This window comes from Pyrgilauda ruficollis, unplaced genomic scaffold (assembly GCF_017590135.1).
Source record: "Pyrgilauda ruficollis isolate IOZ18807 unplaced genomic scaffold, ASM1759013v1 scaffold41, whole genome shotgun sequence".
Classification (NCBI taxonomy): Eukaryota; Metazoa; Chordata; class Aves; order Passeriformes; family Passeridae; genus Pyrgilauda; species Pyrgilauda ruficollis.
Window position 1 is genome coordinate 9429380 of NW_024525601.1, and position 19945 is coordinate 9449324.

The 19945-nt window shown below is 41.7% G+C and overlaps 1 protein-coding gene across 1 annotated transcript; it reads right to left on the minus strand.

Moving 5' to 3' along the window:
• Nucleotides 1–2246: 2246 nt before the first annotated feature.
• Nucleotides 2247–14380, minus strand: AQP4 (aquaporin 4). The gene is made up of 5 exons (XM_041477737.1): nt 14308–14380; nt 9867–10275; nt 8783–8947; nt 8347–8427; nt 2247–6604 (listed from the first exon to the last, which is right to left on the minus strand). The coding sequence occupies exons 1-5, from the start codon at nt 14337–14339 to the stop codon at nt 6326–6328; spliced, it is 966 nt and encodes a 321-aa protein (XP_041333671.1). The 5' UTR covers nt 14340–14380; the 3' UTR covers nt 2247–6325.
• Nucleotides 14381–19945: the final 5565 nt, after the last annotated feature.

The following is a 19945-nucleotide window of genomic DNA, read 5'->3' on the forward strand; positions in this document are numbered from 1 at the left end:
AATGGTTGAAGTATGGGGAAAGAAAACCTTGTTGCAAATGAACTTTGGGAGGAAGAGCAGCAGAACCCAAGTGGCTCAGTGGCAGTAGGAGACGGCCATGACCCCATTTCAAGCTGAAAACCATATGGCTCAGAAAAAAGTGGAAATAAATGACCAAGTCATTAGGATCCCAGTGCGGCATGCAGCAATCCCAAATGGCAGCTGTTCTCCCACAATTTTATCCACTGATCTTGCCCATTGCTGGGGAGAAGTAAACACTGTGGCTGTGCCACACTGCGCCTCCCTGCACCTTTCACACACAGGTGTGTGCAAACACATGCACATATGTGCACATTTTAATAGACGTGTCTATTAGCAAGAAACTCTAGGCATACTGTGAATTCCAGAGATTTTTATGAAGATGCATATCAGAAGGGAAATAGGGATGAAACATCACAGGAAGCTCATGGCTGTGCATGAGCAGAGAATAGCAGCTGGGAAATCCGTTTGCCAGGCATGCCCACAGAAAACCTCTGCCTCTCCCCATGCCACATGGCAAGGTGACAGACAAATAATACAAGCTCCTTTTGCCTTTCCAAAGAACATTATGATAGCTTTTGTTTTTGTCAGATTATGCCACAGCTCTTGTACTTGTAAAAGGATTGTTTTTCTAACAAAGCAAGAAAAGTCAAAAGAAATTAATAGCCAAGATAACAGTTATCAGTCTGATACAAATAAAGCAGTGCATAACGTTTGCAATACACTACAATCTACAACTGATAAAGGAGTCTAAAGCCAAATGAGGTTTAAAGGGAAGCTGATATTGGAAATATCTACTCTCTAAATTCTCTCTTTAAGCAGATGACTGGGTCACAGTTGCCGTTTGTAGCTGTTGCTGCTGAAGCCAGTGTCGCCACTGAAGCCTGGAGTAAGGACATTACTCACCCAGCACAGCTCAGTCTCTCCATGGGATCCAAAAAAGGCTCAGATGAGATCTAAAAGCTTCACCCATATCCTCATACAATGAGGACTATGTTTTAATTCTGTACTAATACCTTAGTGCCAGTAATCCCCAGGTTAAGAGGTATACTACAAAGATCTCCCTTGCCCACGTGGTTGCTTTTGTGCTCTTCCCAGGACCCTTCATCTTAACACTTCAGACAGCTCCATCACTGTGTTTGTCTTTGTAACTCTCCAGACACCCATATTCCTATTTTGTGCTTGTTTCAAAATGTCAGAGTGGCTCCTTCCTCGTGTGATTGTGACACCAAAATAATTTTACTAGTTCCGCCTAAATTCCCTTGGGAACCTCTTTCAGAAAGGTACAAACCATGTGTTTATTAAGTCATATGCAACATACACACTCCCCTAAACCTCTTGGGAAGCGCCTCTGGAGCTTGAAGAAGCTGAAGGCAAGAGCTGAAGCACTGCAAGGTGTGAATATCAGGAACGAGCTGTTCCTATTGATTAGAAGTTATCCCAGGTGATGTGTACTCATATTAGTCATTTCCAGGATCCTAATTTACCTCCATTAATGTCATAGGAGCTAAACTTTGCATTCTAAGCAAAGAGCTAGACAACTAGAAATGTAAATGCCACAGGATCTGATTTCCATTGCTGAAGATTGTCACGGGAGCTTGGTCTCAAAAGCTGTGTTTTACTGAAAGGGGTCTGAAGTGCCAGTATAATTTCTATCACTTTTCAAATCCTTGGCTCTCCACTAGTCCTATGAGTCTTTAATCCATTTGGCAAAGTCAGTGATGTACATACATGACCTGGTTTCAGCTGGGATAGAGTTAATTTCTTCTCAGTAGCTGGTACAGTGTTGTGTTTTTGGATTTGGCATGAGAATAACGTTGATAACACACTGATGTTTTGGGTTTATTAAACTGCTCTTATCTCAACATACAAGTTTTAGTTTTGATTCTCCTCCCCATTTCACTGGGCTAGGAGTGGAGGAGGTGAGCGAGTGGCTGTGTGGTGCTTAGTTCCCAGCTGGGCTTAAACCATGACAGCATACCAGCATAATTTTTGGTATAATTGGTTTAGCTCACTTCCTTAAAAATACTAAATCATTTGCACAAGCAGCTCTCTTCTCTGATGAATATTTTTCCACAGTCAATCATTCATTCTCTGTTGCATACATTTCCAGACTCCTCTTAGACATCTTCTGTGGGCTGGATTTGGGGTTTTTCCTTATATTTCAGTCCTGAGCTTTAGGATCATGAAATCTTTCCAATGATAACAGGACACCTGTTTTTTTGGACACATGTTTATTTGCAACAGTAGTGTGAGATATAGTAGAATACATGTGGGAAACAGATAATCATGTATTATTTTATAGTGAATTTTTCAGTAGATTATTCCAAATATTACATATGGAATTTTTAAGTTCTATTACATTAGTTCTGATATCATGGTGACTAAGCACTTAAACAATAAGCAGTCTTCTGGAAAAACCCATATACATAGTTTGCTTTACCTCATTTGTCCTAAATTTCAGACTGCAATGGATGACTTAGATCATGTAAGTGGGTAGCAAATACTTCAGTCTATATTTACGTATTATCTATTCAGAAAGTCCTTGAGAAACTCAGATACACACAGGCTGAACTGAGATACAAAAAATTGTGCATGGTGTTTTCACCTTTCACCTTGAAAAGCAAGGCTTACAATGTAAATTCTCACACATTTTAATAAGATTAAAAATATTGGATGGTGCATAATATCCTGAATGTGTTTCACAGCCAGCAGATAAGATGTTTCAGAGCACAGCAGCAGCTGCTCTGCCATCAGGCACTAGAAAGGTAGATGGCCATCTAGCTTTCTAATCACATACTGTGGTAATTACTAATAACTAGAAATAAAGCACATTTTGAAAAGCTGATACACAAATACATGTGACAAACCTAAACATGGCATGAGATGAATCTCACTCCTACTTCCACTGAAAGTGGAACACTTCAACAGAAGGGTTATCATGACAACTTAAATGCTGCAGGGTTTCTTCTTAATTTTTTTTTCCTGAGAATAGCTAGAATTTGGGTGATGAACTCCTCAGAGTATACACAACCTAAAAGGTATTTGTGTGCTTCAATGGAGCCACCCTTGGCTTCCATGCTTTCTTTTCTGAAACCCAGTGATTTAATATTACGAAGGTGCTTTTTAAAGTGCAAATATAGCATTGAAAACAATCGTGCTATCATGGAGGAGTGAGACTCATCCTATTTTTAGGGGCCCCAAAATGATGACAGACCTGCCAGCCTTCCTGTGATTTTCATCCACAATCATAAACAAAAGCATTTCCCACCAAAACCAATAAACGTTTTAAGAGGACATCAAGTATGTTATGAGGTGCAGTATTGACCTGAAGAGCTTTAGAACACAAATCTCACTCCAACAGCATCAAAGTACATGTTTAAAAAAATACTAAAGCAAAAGTATCTTGAATCCATAAAAAGGTCATACTAGTCTATTATTTAACCAAGCATGACTATTGTACAGTGACGATACCATTGCAAGACAGCTCAGAGAGCACATGTGGTAAACTAAGTCCTAATAGATGCTGAAGAGTGATGTTCCCTTATATGAATGTGGTGGGGCAGAGCCACCTGTGATTACAGCCACTGCTAAGGATTTACTTTAGGGTGGGTCATAAACCTCAAGTCTAATGTATCTTCTTCCAAAATTAAGCATATTGCTGAAAGCCTTGGATTTTAGAAAAAACACAGCGAAGTGTGTGAGAGAAGTCATCATGCCCCAAAAAAGCTCAGGATTATTTCCACTGTAGTCAATGACAAACTCCTCCACAAGTTTTAATCTGTGGGATCAGGAGCAGACCTACCACACATTGCTTACCTGCTAGTGTCTAATAGCATGGCATCAACCTTTACTGCCTGCTGGCCTCTATTTTAGCATCCCTTCTTTTCCCTGATATTTTCAGAAGTGTCAGGATCTTATCCTCAATAAGGAGCTCTGCTAATTCTGAGTGTTTCAGGAAAAAGATCCTCCTAGCAGAGGTGGCTGGTGCTATGCTCACATTATGCTCACCTCAGCAGCAGAATTAGGCTGGGTGAGGAAAACACACATCAAGCCATTTGTGTAAAGGACCCTTAAGCATAAAGCAAATCACAGCTTCTTATTTAAATAACACAGTACCATGCAAAATTCACAAATTAAGGAGTGTCTTTAAGTACAAAAAATGCAAACCTTTGCTTAAAAATCCACCAATTTTATGTGTATTACTCTTTACCTTATTAAGCCATGCAAAAGGTTTAACAAAAATGTCCCTTTAACAAATACAGACCGGAACTATGTAAAAAAAAAAAAAAAAAAAAAAAAAAAAAGCCCAACTAACTGCCTAGACAAACCCCCAACAGGTTTTGATCTTTCTCACTGAATCTCTTTATCATGGTATTTACCCATCTGAGCAGAGGTCTAACACGACACCTGTGCTGCCTTTCCCTTGGGAGACTTAGTCCTTGCTGTGGGAAGGAGCTCTTATCTGCAATTTGACATTGTCCATTGCAGGTCCCCAGCCAAGCTCAACTGCAAATGCATGAAGGAGTCATGAATCTCATGCTCAGTGCAGGGATTAAGGCAAGAAAAATGTGGAATTTATAAAAGGCCATGCTGGGACTATACAAGGCTGCAAGCTGGGATACTAGAATTGCCCTTGGATCATAGTGCACTGATTTGAGAGTTGTAGTGGTTTATTATCTCATTAGAAACATCTAAATCCCTGTAATAAAGATTGCATGTAGAGTATGTCAAAGAACAGATGAGGCCAATACAGCCCACAGTCAGGACTAATACTTTTTTTCCTCTCTTATTGCTAAATAAGCAGGGATAGGTTTTCAATTTAAAAATAAAAACTATATAATTACGGTAATAATACCACACTCCTGACTGCTCTGCAGCTGCATATTGTAAAACTCAAAGCCACTGATCAGAAACAAAAGCAGTAAGTCAGTAACAGCTTTACAGAAATGTTCTGCTGGGGTGATTTTGTCTGGCAAAACCCTCTATAGGGGAAAGACTGTTTACCAAACATATTTCATGTCCTTTTGCCCCTAAAACACCCTGCAAGCACTTGAACCTTTTTCTAACAACAGATAAAGAAACCTTTGCCAGAGGTGTAGTTTATGACTATATGAACACTGGAACAAGCAGGGAACCTGTTCAAATAGTTAGGCATCAGTTACAACAAAAAGCCAGAAGCAGTCATATTTTTATCTTCTGTTATAAAAAAATATTTCCCAATCAGTGTCTCAATACAGTTAAAAGTTAAACCCCCCCTAACATTACTAATAAATTAAAAAAACACTATCTCCAACCATCTTGTAAGAAAATAGGTAAGTAATTTAAACCTTTAGTTTACATAAATTAGCACAGAAATGTGTATTCAAACAAGTGCACTGAAAACAGATATGCCTTCTTTTCTTCTGATATCTCTTATTTAAGTTATTAAGTAACAGGAAAGCCTTTATACTCTTTGCATGACCTTGAGAGTCTGCTAACACTGAATGGTCAATAGTCAAACCCCAGGAGAATGTTTCACCAGATAGACAATGACAAGAGGGAGCATGAAATACAATCAACTGCTTTGCAGCCTTATTACCCTACACTTCAACATTCCATTTCAGCATATTTACTCTTGGGGATGAAGGTAATGTATTTATACAGTGAATCACATGAGTGAAATTTGATGGGTTGATAGAATTTTTTCTTAAAAGCCTGTTAAAGTATCATTTTTTTCAGAGGTAGTCTGCAAGGCAATAGTGATGTACATGAGTGGAAACAATACTCCTTTGCTTGACTGTGGATAAAACTCTTAAATAGTGCTGGTGCTGTCTCTGAACCTCACAGAGAAGGCTTAATGGGTAAGATGTTATAATTGGTGCTGACAACAGCCAATTAAGTGTCAGAAGAACAATCTGATAAGTAGGTCTTCATGTCTATAGGCATTTCCTGGTATGTCTTAACTGTCAATCTGGATGTTACACATCTCTATCTTTATCTCATTATTGACTGCTTTATTAAAGGAGAATGCTTTAATCTCTTTTTTTTTTTTACTTTGGGGTTGCTCCAGAAAGAAGGAAAGGAAAATACTAGAAACAAGTCTAAATTTGGAATAATAGATGGGGAATCCTAATTATAGCAAAGTCCTAATCTTCCAACTGAGCAGGCGTATGGTTTGGTGACACCACTCCATGTATGTGCCCACACCATACCTTTCAAGAAGTGGAAGGTGCTCAGCCTAGAGGAGATCTGTTTCTTTAATGGGTGGAAGGATATCTGTGGACGTGCTAGCAGGCTGCTCTCTGCTTTCAGTGCTTCTTGCTAGTCATACGGAAGACAACACCTCGCTGGATGGATCTCTTCCCTTCTTGTCCTCACCCCTGTCGATATCAATCACATGAACTATGCCAGGCTTCAGGATCAGGTCATCGGTCTCTACGTGGCTCCTGTTGTCATCCACCTCGATGTACTTGCCCTTGGAGGGCTGGGTAGCTTTACCAAAGACGTCTTTGAAGCGGCGCTTGAGTTCAACGTCCGGGCAATAGACGTACTCGTACAGAGCACCAGCAAGGACGGCTCCGATTATTGGTCCCACCCAGTACACCTGCAAAAAAAGAGGTGGGAAAAACTCCCAGGCATTAAGCTTTTAAATTTAAACAGTGACAAGAAGACTGACAAGCAGGCCCACCTCTCTGAAGTGAAATAATTTTGTCAAGTTTTATTGATCTGTCTCTTTACAGGAGGCCTCTTCTAAACTTTTGATTGCTCACTGCCAGCTGCAGACCACAAATACGGACTCTTTGCAAGAAGACACACAAAGGAAACATTGATGTAGAAAAGTGATTTTCTTTCTGCATTGTGAAACAAGATGACAATGAACTTTCAAGGAAAAAAAGCCCTTCCGAGCGTACACACAAAGGCCCTTCCTAGTGTACACACAAAGAGTTCTGCTTTGGTATTTCAGACTTATGTTTCCAAAATAGTTCAAACTTGGCATTTAATCTTACAGAATACAACAGGCAGTCAACCACAACAGGCAGTCTGATAATCTAATTTAAATAAGCAAATACAATGGAAACAACACAACTTTGCAGGTACCTATCTATTTCATCATGACAGGCAGCAGTGCAGTAACATTAGTAGGTGCCAAAGCCCACAGGCTCCTGTCAATGGTATGCCAATGTCACTGCTCTGGAGGAGGAGAAAAGGCTGTCTTTCCAAGTGGCCAGGACAGCAACTAAGCTTCTCCTGCAAGTTCCTCCATGGTGCATTTGTTTACTGTTTATAGCTTTAGTTATAAATTACAGGCTTCTTCAGAGTATGGATAATTAATATTGTGAAAAACTACAGCAGTTTTTCATATGAGCAAGCCATTCACTGATAACTGGGTAAATCTGCCTCAATAGGATAACTCTTGGGAACAAAGTTACACATGGTATCGTGTTTGCAGAATTGAAGCCTTAGGGCCTGAAGACAATGCTATTTCTATTCTTAGCTGCAGTGGGAGCAATGTGGGCTTCATACTTTAAAAATCAAGAAAATCCTTATATGCACTGTAATATGCAGATCTTCCAGTCAGCACTGAAAGTGTCTCTAGAAGTGATTTCCCTCTCAAAATTAGGTGAGGCTAAGCTGTGATCCATCTCTCCCTTATAAAATATGAAATGTTTTTTTGTAAGTTGGATTGTTGGATGCTATAGAAATTTACTGCATCATTCACAGCCTGCTTATAACATTGTTTCCTGTGCAACTGCTCCTGGCTAAGCTGACACTTTCAAACTGAAGCAGGTAACATCTGGCCTGGTCTGCAAATACCAGACTGCAACCTCTTCATCTCTCACTGCAGGCACTTGCTGAGGCAGGTTCTCCCCCAGGAACCAAATCACAGAGGGTCCTTGTTCTCATTTTATACATCTGCCCCAGTTTGCTGCAGAACCAGGTGAAATGTGAAGCTGACAGAATTACTTCCAGAGCCCCTCACCAGCAGGACCAGCGGGGTTTGCAATCTGCCTTGGAGGATTTTTCTTTCCAGAAGTTCAATTCTTTCAGTCTCCTTGGGTTGCTTTTTTTTTGTTTGTTTGTTTTTGTTTTGAACTTTTTGTATGATTTCTTCTCCACCCCAGCTACTACCTCCACAAAATGGCCCCTGAATAGTAAGACGCTATTCCAACATGGTGCATGCTAGGTGAGGAGCATGATGATGCCTAAGCTTGGGGCAGGTCAGTGCCTGTCTTCCTTGTGGATGGTCCCTATGGGATGCACAGGGAGAGAGAACTGAAAGCAAATGATGTATAAAACGTCCTGACCACTGTTGCTATGATGAAGGAAGTATGAAAGGAGAGTTACCCATTGGTTTTCCCATCTGCCCATAATGACAGCAGGTCCGAATGATCGAGCTGGGTTCATGCTGGCACCAGTGTAATTGATCTAAAGCAGAGAGAAAATGTTGCCTGTTATTAAAATCTGGAAGGTAGTGATTTGATTTCTATGGGACACCCTGGTTTTGTACAGCTCCTCCTCTTTACAACAGATACCATCACTCTCCTGAGTCTTAACACAAAGTTAAAAAAAGTCATCACATGAACAGCCAGAAAAGTTCTGGTGCAACACCCTACCCAAGGGGACACTAGTGAGACTCCAAAGGGCTTTGGCATAGATCCATAAAGAATACAGCAGCTATATAGCTGTAATTGCTCTAAAGGTCACAAAAGTTTCCATTTACTTCTCAAGTAGTCATAAAGGGTAAAGGGATATATTTTTTAAAGAAAAACAATTAACTTACAGCAAATAAATGTCCAATTGCAACAGAAAATCCAATTGCTAAAGCTACCGAACCAGTGACATCGCTTCGTTTTGAATCACAGCTAGCAAAAATAGTAAAAACCAGCTGGAATGTAATTATCAATTCCACCAGGAGTCCATGCCCAGCAGAAAGATCTCTGTGTACCTGGAAGAAGGCAAAGAAACACCAGAAGTGAAGAAAAAGTGATTTTGTAAATCAGAAAGCTATTACATCCACAAATTGTATTTCTATGAATGCTATTTCTAAATAGTACAAAGTGAAATACAACAACAAACTTTTAAAGGTACAGATTTCCCCCTCTTCACTCTTCTCCCCTTTTTTTTTTTTTGACTTTAAAATGGTTTTTGATTTTGAGAAACATGGAAAATCAGTACTGGACTCAGAACAGAAGGCTTAACAGTAACATCCAACTGAAACTTCAAAGTTAGACTGCAGAAGTATAGTTTATTTTTACACAGGGATTTGCAAATGCTGCACTTCCCTCTCACCATTCTTTTTTTCCTTGGGAGCACTGTAATTTACTATTCAATTATAAATTCATTAATTAGCCCTGACTTAATTAATTTAAATTTCAATTAAAAATTAAGCAGTGTGCGGCTCAAGTGCATTTTTAATAAGTCCTGCAACAGGGCTAACTGATGGCATTCCTTATTAGTTTAGAACAAAGCTGAAATCTAAGCCACAATCTATTTCAAAAGTATGTCATTTTAAATTGATGTTTTTTCAATCTCCATCATAATAGCATGGAATTAATTTCCCCCCTCCCCAGACCATATAAAAATGGCATTTCACACATATATTATTTAAATTTTGTATGTAAATTAACATTACCTGCTGTCATCAGATTTGGGGAAGTTCTAGGAAAGAGAGCTTCTATAAAAAGATCAGCTATAGCTATTACACTGCATAAACCCATTCTAAGGAGCCTGTCTGGATGCTGTAAGTAAACCAGCAAGCTGTTAAAATCTGTACCTGAGCTCTCCTCATTCTGTGTGACACTGATTCTACTTTCTCAGGGTCTGAGCTAGCCTAGCTGAAGAGGCAGAGGAGAAGGGATGATTACCGCAGTGACGCCCAGGCCTCCCACCACGCTGGGCGGTGTGACGAGGTAAAGGATGCCCGCGCCCACGATGGCTCCCAGGCACTGGGCAAGAATGTAGAAGACAGACTTGGCAAGGCTGATCTTCCTCGTGCAGACCATGGCCACGGTCACAGCAGGGTTGATGTGGCCTCCACTGATGTGTCCAAAGCACTGCACCATGGTGGCAATGCTGAGTCCAAAGCAGAGGGATATAAGGACCATGTCCACAGGCAGCGGCTTCTCTGCTCCACCCCAGTTGATCGTGGAGCCGAGGCTGAGGAGGACAAAAATGAGCATGGCCAAAAATTCTGCCGAAACGGCTTTCCAGAAGGGCTGAGTCCAAACTCCTTTAAACGCCACCATAATTCTCTCACACAGACGTCCACACTTACTGAAAAGGAAAGCAAATCTTCATCAGAAGTCACCAAATAAACCTTACTTTCTCCTGTTAGGGGTTGCTCTTCAGCAGACTTTGGAGAGAAGATGGCAACACTGAGTATCCTTGGGCTGGGACAACCACAGACCACACTCTTAGAGCAGACTGCCCTTAAAACATTCCCAGTGTTGGAGTGTCTGCAGGACACAGGGTAATTAATCACTCCTTGTGATAACTCTGTATAATTTCAGCTACTAAAAAGCAACATCTGTGTATTTTGAAATGACCAAGAAATTAAGTGTACTCTTCTATGCTAGCTGCCCTCTGATTGAGAGGCTGTATAGCTCTACCACTTCCAGTGGCCTGTTGATCATCATGTTCATTAAATCAGTGAGTATCCTCTTTTTCTATGCCAATCTGTAATTTTCACAAAGTAGGTAACATAATTCAATAAAAAGCAGTATCTTAGTCAAAGCCTAGTGGTTTTGATGACAGTGTAGTGTTGGGGAGTTGCCCTTGGAGCTAGAAGAGAAAGTTTATTTGCTTGAACACTCACACAGACCAGTATTTCAATTTATATTTATGCAAAGAGCAGTTTCTTCACTGTGGATAGTGGGTGGAAATTGAATTCAGGCAGGAGAATAGATGCAATCCTACATTCTGACCTTTAAATCAATCGTGTGATCAATAAAGTGCTTTCTTTTGGGCTAACAGCGCCAATTGAGCTGGGGAATAGAGCAATATTTTCTGCATGTGTGGTGTGTAAAACTCTGCATGGCAAAGAAAGAAGTGTCTTGGCTTTTCTTCCTGTCTGAAGATGCTATTTATTAGTCTACATCGCCTTCCTGATGAGTTACAATTTTGCTAGATTTTCAGATACCTATGAAAGTGGGTCACCAAAGAAAAGTTATTTGTGGTATTAATAAATTAGAGAATAAGCCAAAAGGGAAGCATTTTAATTAGTTTCTAAGGAATGCTGAAAAGATTCTTCTCTAAAAACAAAAGCAAGAAACATCCGACCCATCCAAAAAGTAGAAAACAAAAGGAAGAATATTTAGCTGCTACATTTGGGAACAGAATTTCAAGTGGAAGATGGATGAATTTATGCTCAGTTATCTATGGTAACTGAGCTACAATGCATATTTAATACCAGTTACATCAGAAAGAAGCATAAAAGACATGTCTGCCCTTTTCAAGTCATTGCAAGAGGAATGGCCCATGAATTTCTTAACAGTTCCAGTGAGTAAGGGAAAAGCAATTTAATGCTGTGACTGGAGCAAATAAGTTGTTTCCCTGACTCATTTCCTATACAAATTTACTCGGCATTTTGGATAGGCCTTTTGAGCCCTATCTCAGTTCTCTAGACTCTCAGATGAGAACAATTACATTCTCTCCTAAAAATGGCCCTTGTTAAGTGCTTATGAAGGGATCTGAGACACTTGAATGAGACTTGTTCTTCTAGAGAAGTGAAGCCAGAACCTCAAAAAAGAATAAAGTAATACCCCAAATCTTCTGATTTTAAGCCAAACTCAAGATAAATGGAAAGATGTTTTTGTAAGATCTCATATTAACAGTCAGTTAATGACCAACCATCCAGACCAGACTTTTTGTACAAAATGAACCCAAAATCATTGCCTCCCTCAAAGCTGAAGCTCACAGGTATTTGGCTGTTCTTACCTTTGAACCCTGTGCCCAGATTCACACTGAAACTTAAAGGTTTACCTCTGATTCCCTTACCGCTTCCTCACTAATAATTTCTCTTAGTGACCTGAGTAAGGTATAGGTGCTATATCCATACTGAGAAAAGCTCATTTTCTCAGCTCCCTGGGCATGTTCCAGGTGAACACAGGGATGACACATATTGTGAAGCCCCTGGAAAAGAAACCTGGGACCTGGGTGCACAGACAAGGGAAGCAGCACTCAGCTACTCTTTTATCCCTCAGCTCAGCTGGGATGGAACCTGGATTTCCCTGGTGTTATATTCAAGAGTTTTGAAAAATTTCCAGCCACCAAGGGCACTATGGGGGGAATGTAGGTTTATGGATCATGGTGACTCCTGACGTCTTTGTTCAAATGTGCCTCTCTTTCTATACTCAGAAACAGTGAGATCAGCAAATGAACTACACAACTTCATCCCAGAAAGTGGACAAAAAAAGGTGTTTGTATTTGGCATTAAGATCATGCAGTTGGCTTCTCACTAGTTGTGGAACATCTTGGAAAATCACCTTAAGAATGAGTGTGTGTGTGCATGTGCATGTAGAAGATCACACCTCCTCCTGGACTGCTGGTGGGCCTGACTAGAAGGAGGCTACCACTTATGAAGGACAAGATCTCATATTGTTTCTCCAGCTGAGAGCACATGCAGTCAATTCAGTCAATATTACTTGCAGCCCTGAAAATGCATAAATGCTGCATGCAAGCCAAATGCTTCAAACACAAAAGCTGGCTCATCAACCTAAGTTTTTGTTTTTCTGGAATGTCATGCTACATAGAAGTCTGTCAGCCATATTTACAGTTAATGATCTAAACATCTATTTTTAATCCATACCTGGTTTTTTTTTTTTTTTTGAAGTAGTCTGTTTTTCTATGATTTCAACACCAAGCAAAATGCTCAGCTGTGAGGGCCAAATTTTTCTCCTAAACTGCACACCTTTCCTCCCTACAGCAAAGCCCTCTATAAATGTTAATAACAGCCTAATACTGTGTTTGAGCCCTGAGCCCATGTTTTCACTTAAATTCAAAGGCAATCAGCAACTTAGAAATCAAAAACATCTCGAACATCCACTATTTGTTCAGCATGCAGTTAAATTTAAAGGCTGGAGATGAGATAGAGTGATGGCTGTGACAGGTCTGAAACTGAAATGGGACCTCTCAGCAGCTAAGATTTGCCATCAAAGTTGCAAAACAGTTTTATTGTTTTTTTTTTTTTTGAGTAGTTGTTGTTCACATTTTCTTTAGATAAATTCAAAATACAACAGAAAACCACTTTAATGTGATGGTCACACATTAATTTCACAGGTGGGCACACTGGAAATTCACTGGTCTGGGTTACAAGATTACACAGTAAATTGTGTCTGATAGGATGCAAGGTGGGTTTTGCAGATCACGTTGCCAGCAGGGCTTCAGGCATGATTATGGCTTCAAAACCATAACAATGTAAATCATAACAAAGGTTTCGCTATGAAAGTCAAACAGTATTTTAAAAATTCTTCATTTTCTTACTAATATAATTTCAAGGAGCGGAGCACACATCCTGGATGCAGGCTTGTGGCCAGCCACTCCACACGACACTGCTGTCACACATGAGTTCTGTGCATGCAGTGGCTATTTACAGTGGCATCTCCGCAGCAAACTCGCACGCTGCCCGACCTGAGCTTGCACCGCCGGCTGGAGCTCAAATGGACATCGGGCACCTGCCGGCCAGCTTTGAGGGAGGAGGGCGACACGCCAGTGTTGCAAAACCAATGCACGGTCTCAGGGCTTGATGTAATCATTTTGCCTCATTTCCCAAAAAGCTGTTAAATGAGCGACTGTCATGTATCTCCACAGGAGATGGGGAGTCTTATGAGCCCAGTACCGCAACTTTTTCGCTGTGCGGTACCTGGGCTTTCTCCACACACGACTCTCTATTGCAGAACCGCAAGTGGACAAGGGAGTTTTAACAAGTGCAAAGAGATTGTGAGTTTGCTTCTCTCTGCACCCTTCGCACCTCTGATGTTAAAACTCCAGAGCGACCGACAGGCTGCGATAGTGCCTTTGGGAAGGGGGAGTTGCTGCGTGGCTGCCATCCCTCGGTGCAAAACGCCAAGAGGAGAAAGGCAACAGCGCGGAGCCCCGCACCTGGCTGCGCGCTCCTGCCGGGGCCGGGCAGTCCCATCCCGCGGCCGCGCACGCCCCGCGCCCAAGCTTTCCCGTAAACTCATCTTCGGTTTGGGGGGCTGTCCCCGCCCGCCTGCCTGTCCCCTGCCTGTCCCCTGCCTGTCCCCTGCCTGTGTCCTGCCTGTCTCCTGCCTCCCCTCCCTCCCCCGCGCAGGGCCGCGCACTCACCCGCGGCGCGGAGCGGCCGCTCCGTCGCTCATGCCTCCCCGGCGGGCGCGGGTGAGCGGCGGGGCCGGGGCGGGGGCCGGGGCCGGGGCCGGGGCGCGGCGGCCGCGCTCCGCTCCCTACCTGCTGCGGCGGGCGGGCGGGCGGCTCTCGAGGAACGGGCGCCGCAGTAGCGGCTGCGGGTCGGCTGCGGTCATGTGCCTCTGCAGGGCAAGGCAGGGGGGTCGCGGCTGCCGGGCGAAGAGAAGAGAGAGCGCCGTGCTCCTGCGGCGCCGGGCCGCCCGGCAGTGGGGAGGACTCAAAAGCTGCTCAGTTTCTTGTCTGCCGCGCACTGTATTGAAGGGAAAATAGCCCTAGTAGCTCAGCGGCCAGGGAGTTTTATCTATCTAAAATGCCTATTAGTGCCTTACTAGAACTCTACTGGTTACAAAATCATGGAATCATAGAATATCCTGAGTTGGAAGGGACCCACTAGGATCGAGTCCAACTCCTGGCTCTGCAAAAGACAGCCCCAAGAATCACACCATGTGCCCGAGAGCATTGACCAAACACCTCCTGAGCTCTGGTGCTGTGACCACTTCCCTGGTGAGCCTGTTCCACTGCCAAACCACCCTCCTGGTGAAGAATCTTTTTGTAGTGTGCAACCTGAACATGTCCTGACACACCTTCATGCTGTTCCCTCGGGTCCTATCATTGGTCACCGTAGGGAAGCAATCACTACCTGCCTTTCACTGCCTCTAGACTGTGATGAGGTCCCCCCTCAGTCTCCTCTTCTTCTGGCTGAACAAGCCAAGTGACCCCAGCCAATCTGCATATGGCTTCCCCTCTAGGTCCTTCACCCTCCTTGTAGCCCTCCTTTCATTGCTTTCTAATATCTGTGTATAATTCTTAGACTGTGTTTTGTTTGTTGAAGTGGCTAAATTGAATGAAGTTTTGACTAGTATGAAATGCCAAATGGAGGCCACTGGAAAATAGTGTTTAAGTTAAACTGTGATGCTGTCTGTTGAGGAAATTCACATGGTCATTACTCAGTGCCTCTACAGCATGAAAACAATTCAATGAAAAACAGCCCTTCATGTAATAAGAAAAAACACAAAGTTGCCTAAGGCCCCAGGCACAGCTATTTCATTAGAGAATTCAACTGTCACTTGAAGAAGACATGGTTGAAAATGGAGCAAACTATAGAAAATCTGATTTAGAACTTTGCATGCTGTAGAAGAGTATATGCATAAGTTATATTGAATACATTCTAAGGAACATGTTCAACTGTAAAATGAGTTTAAACTACAGGTAAAGCCATGCATCCATGCATCAACAGTGAAAAATCAAAGTTTGGCATGACCAGCCAGCCTGCACAAGACACATTGTACTAGATAACCCTTCTAACTATGAGTAAACAGTGCCAGATCTGAAGAACTACTCCAGGAAACCACAGACAGAGAGTCCTCCCTGAACTTCTGCTAGGAGATTATAGACAATAATTTACAACAGTGAAAAGCGAGTATAATGTATAACACTATCAATTAAGGATGCCCTAGACAAATTTGTAAATACAGCAATAAAAAAGTCATATCCATATGTTAACTGCTTACCAATCACAGTTTATGGCAAATACAGGATATCATAATGTACAAATGTAGGTATTTCTCTAAATTTGCCTGTTCCTCCTCTAAAGCCATGTCATAAAGAATGCCAAGAGACACTCACAATTTGATGGCAAAAGAGAAGCTGCAAGCTTGATGCTTGCCTTTTTTGTTTTCAAACTTCACTTTATTTGTGTATGTCCTGAGTGTAGTCAAGGGATGGGTGTGGGGGTGGTTGTGTGCTGTCATCATTACACATCTCTGCTCTTTCACTTGCTGTCTTTGGATTTTCAATCTAAGCCCTTCACAACCTGCTACAGTGATTTCAGAAAAAAACTCACTTATTCTTTGGCACCTTGTGGACTCTGCTCCTTGGGCATGTCTGTTTGTTCACAAACAAAATTCACTTAGCAAATCCAGTAATTGCTTTTCCTTTTCTGGCAGATAGTGTATATCTGCTCTTTTTGATCTGCAGAGCAGATCACTGCCACACGGAGAAGCCAGAACATTAATAGCTTCTGTCACTGCTACCATTCTTATTGTGAAAGATCTTCTGCAGGATTAGACAAAGGCTGTGGCCACATAAAACAGAGAAAGGCAATGCTTCGGGCACAAACCTGGAGCAAAGCACACTGTGCCAGCTCTGATCAAACAAACAGACTATGTTCTGTTGAAACCACAGAAGGCAAGGAAGACATCCCTTGAGATGGCACTGAAAATCAGAGGAAAGCTGCCTCAGTTTATCCAGGGGTAAATTTGTCAGTGTTGGGAGTTGGGATTACATACGTTCTTTTTTTTGTTTGTTTGTTCATTATTTTCTTATTTTTTCTTTTTTTTTTTTTTTCTTTCTTCTTATATGTTGTCATCTTTATAAAATCTGGGTTAACTTGTTTTGGACTTCTATCCAACAGTGAAATACTCCTGCTACTGTGCTCAACATAGTTAAGGAAATAACTTACAAAAGAGTATTATGAAAAATTTAAAGATGGTGTTAAAACTTAATCCATGTCAGGGTGGGGGGAAATGTGCAGAGGAATCTTGCTGTGCTTCTGCTTCTCCTTCACTGAACATTGAGTCTGAGTTTCTACAGTAATTTCTAGGGCATCATGAATTAAAGATCTCTGTAGGAACTTAAGCCGTGGTGAGAAGATGCTGCAACACATAAGACATCCCCATTCTGAACAAGAACTTCCCAGACAGTTGAAGCATGCTGGATCTGGGATTTCAGTTTGGTCAGTTAAGGAGGAGAGGGCACACTGCCAAAGTCAGAGAGGAATGTGCAAACAGCTAATTCCAGCTAAAACAATATGAGGGAGAGGGGCAGAAAAACTCCCAGCACTAGGCTCTGTCATCTCACTGAATATCAGTGTGGGAAGAGTCCCTTCACTGCTATGCAAATCTCATAGATACCCATCCTGGGCAGCTCTATCAGACTGTGGGGTTTGTCAGCTGAGACTGAAACAGATTTAAAGAAAGACCAAAACCTAACAAAAAAACCACAATTTAGAAGCACTGTCTGTTCTCTCAGTGTCTTAGTCCTTATCCACCTATACCTAGTGGATCTGGACTCTATCCTTCCTTATGTTGTGAAGCTCTTCAGCTTGCTCAGCTCCTCTCAGCATCACTTCAAGCTTTTGGTTTCCAAAAGCAAGGAGGTTTACATGCCTGTGCTTTCTCTTTTTCTCTCTTCCCCTCTCTTTGTTCTGGGTGTTCCTGCCCTTTTCAGCAGATCTTGAACCCACCAGCCAATTTCAGCTACAGCTGATGGAGGATCAGAAATCCCAAAGCTGTTTAGGCTCCTGCCAGTTCTGTGGGCATGAGTGGCTGCAGGTAACCACAGCAAAAGGCACACTTGCTGTCACTGGCAGGACAGACTGCAAGAGGATTTGTAGAAGTGCCCTAGTGATGGAGGACTTAGTTGCTGTTTTCAAAGTGGTGCAGACTCCTAGGAGACCAAATTCCTTTGGCCTTCCTTGGCTCCTGTTGACAAGTGTGTTTAAGAGCGGGCTGTGAGCCTTTTCAGAAACCATTTGAAGAAATTCTCAGGCTTTTTTTTTCCTGAGTGATGAAAAGTTTCATTCTGTTGCCACTAAGAAATCCCCCTCCCCTCACCAATTAATGTTTTATAAGTTTGAGTTAAGCTTTGTCTACTAAAAGGATCATACATAAAACGCCACTTACTGAAATGTGATCTTTGCACATTTCTGAAGTTTTAATTTTCCTGTGGTGTAATGTTGTTACTTAGGTCATTCATTTTGTCACGCCTTGGTATCAGTCTGGTCCAGGTTTGGCTGCAGGGCTATGTTCTCCTGACATTTAGAGCAAGAATTCCCTGGGAAATCAGTCAAGAGATTTGACATTGCTGCTGGCCAAGCTCCAGTAGGTTTAGTTTTACTCTCCTTCTCTATTTATTGTGGAATCCGTCTGTCCACAAGCTGCACATTGAGTTCTGTGCTAGAGAAGGAGAACTAAAAGGGACAAAATGGCCATTCATTTGGGGGACTCATTCAGGCTTTTCAGAAAGGATTTTCAAGAAGCTGTGCACTTAAATGACTGCTGAGCTTCCTTAGCCCTGAACTATTACCTCCCTCACAAGACAATTTGGATTGAGTGTTTTTTCTTTGCCCTCTGCCCCACCTCAATAGGCTTCAATTACTGTTGGAAAAGCAAAATTAAGAACTAGGTAGCACAGGAAACACCTGGAGGTTTTTCACCTTTAGAAATAGTTTAATTTGAACATGGCATGGACAGACCCTTTGCTTGGAGGAAAAAACCAGCTCAAACAACAAAACAAAACAAAACAAAACAAAACAAAAAAAAAAAACAAAAACCAAAAAACAAAAATCTTTTTCTCTCCTCCTGCCACAAATTGCTGCAGTGTCAGTTGTGAAAAACTGCATCAGTGGCACAGCCTGTCAGGATTTGATGAACTGGAGAGAAGGTGCAGGGAAGCTACCCTGGGCACTCCTGGGAGCACAGGAAAGTTAGGGGAATGGCCCCAGGTCAACTGGAAATAGAGAAGTAAGGTCTCTTGTGGAGGGGGCAGAATCATGCAGCAGCAGCACAGAGCAAGATTGCAGTCAGCTCTGAATGTGCCGGGAGAGAAAACCAACATACTGGTGGTCTGTGTGCTGGAGCTGTGTAGCCTTAGCCAGTGGATAAAGAGATTTATCTAACTTTGCTAGGTGAGACACTGAAATTCAGTTAAGCACTCACAGATTTTATCAGCCACAGAAAATGCAGTACTTGGTAAACACCACTGTTATACACTCCGTAACATCCAGCCATGCTTTCCTGACCAGTCTGTGTTGCTGTCACTTACAGTCCTTCTGCTGTTTCTAAGTTCCTCAGCTTGAAATGCTCAGCTTCTTCTCTCACCACCACTTCAGGTTCCTACAGGAATGAAACTCATCAAAGAATTGTGGAGTTCAAGGTAACTCCACAAGTTCAAGATAACTAGGTAACATAATATGTTCTGTTTAACTTTGTATATTGTAGACCATTTCACTTTACCTCAAGACACATTTAATGAGTTCAGTAACTGACATTTGGTTAAATATATTTTGGAAAGGCTCCTTGCTTAGATTTGAAAACTCATGGGAAAGAAAATCCACCCATTCCCTTGGTAGCTTATTCCCAAGATGAATAAATAATTTTCATCACCAAAAATGGTCTTTGTCTCTAAACTGAATTTGTGTGAATTCATCTGCCATATGCTGCTTCTTATTATGCTGTTATCTGCCAGATTAAAAAGCCTCTTATACTTCTACTGTCTCCCCATGAGGATACTTATATAATGTGAGCAATTCGACTCTTAATCATCTTTTTGATAGGCTTAGCAGACTGAACTCTCAGTCTCTCCCTCTAAAGAAGATTCAGTAACTTTATTTTTTTTTTTCCAGATCTTGTTTGTGCCTTTGCCACTTTTTCAACATGCTTTTTAAAATGCATATTTAATATTGGTCTCCCAGAAGGCATATTCTGAAGTGAAGGCATTTCTTTTAGCACACCTGGGAATTGAATTAGTAATTTTTGCCATAGTATTGCATTGAGGAAGC

Coding starts and splice junctions, on each gene's coding strand:
- AQP4 (XM_041477737.1), bottom strand. CDS start 14,339: ATGAGCGACGGAGCGGCCGCTCCGCGCCGCGG. Junction 10,276..14,307: donor GCGGCCGCTCCGCGCCGCGG/GTGAGTGCGCGG, acceptor TTTCCTTTTCAG/TAAGTGTGGACGTCTGTGTG. Junction 8,948..9,866: donor GAGGCCTGGGCGTCACTGCG/GTAATCATCCCT, acceptor GCCTTCTTCCAG/GTACACAGAGATCTTTCTGC.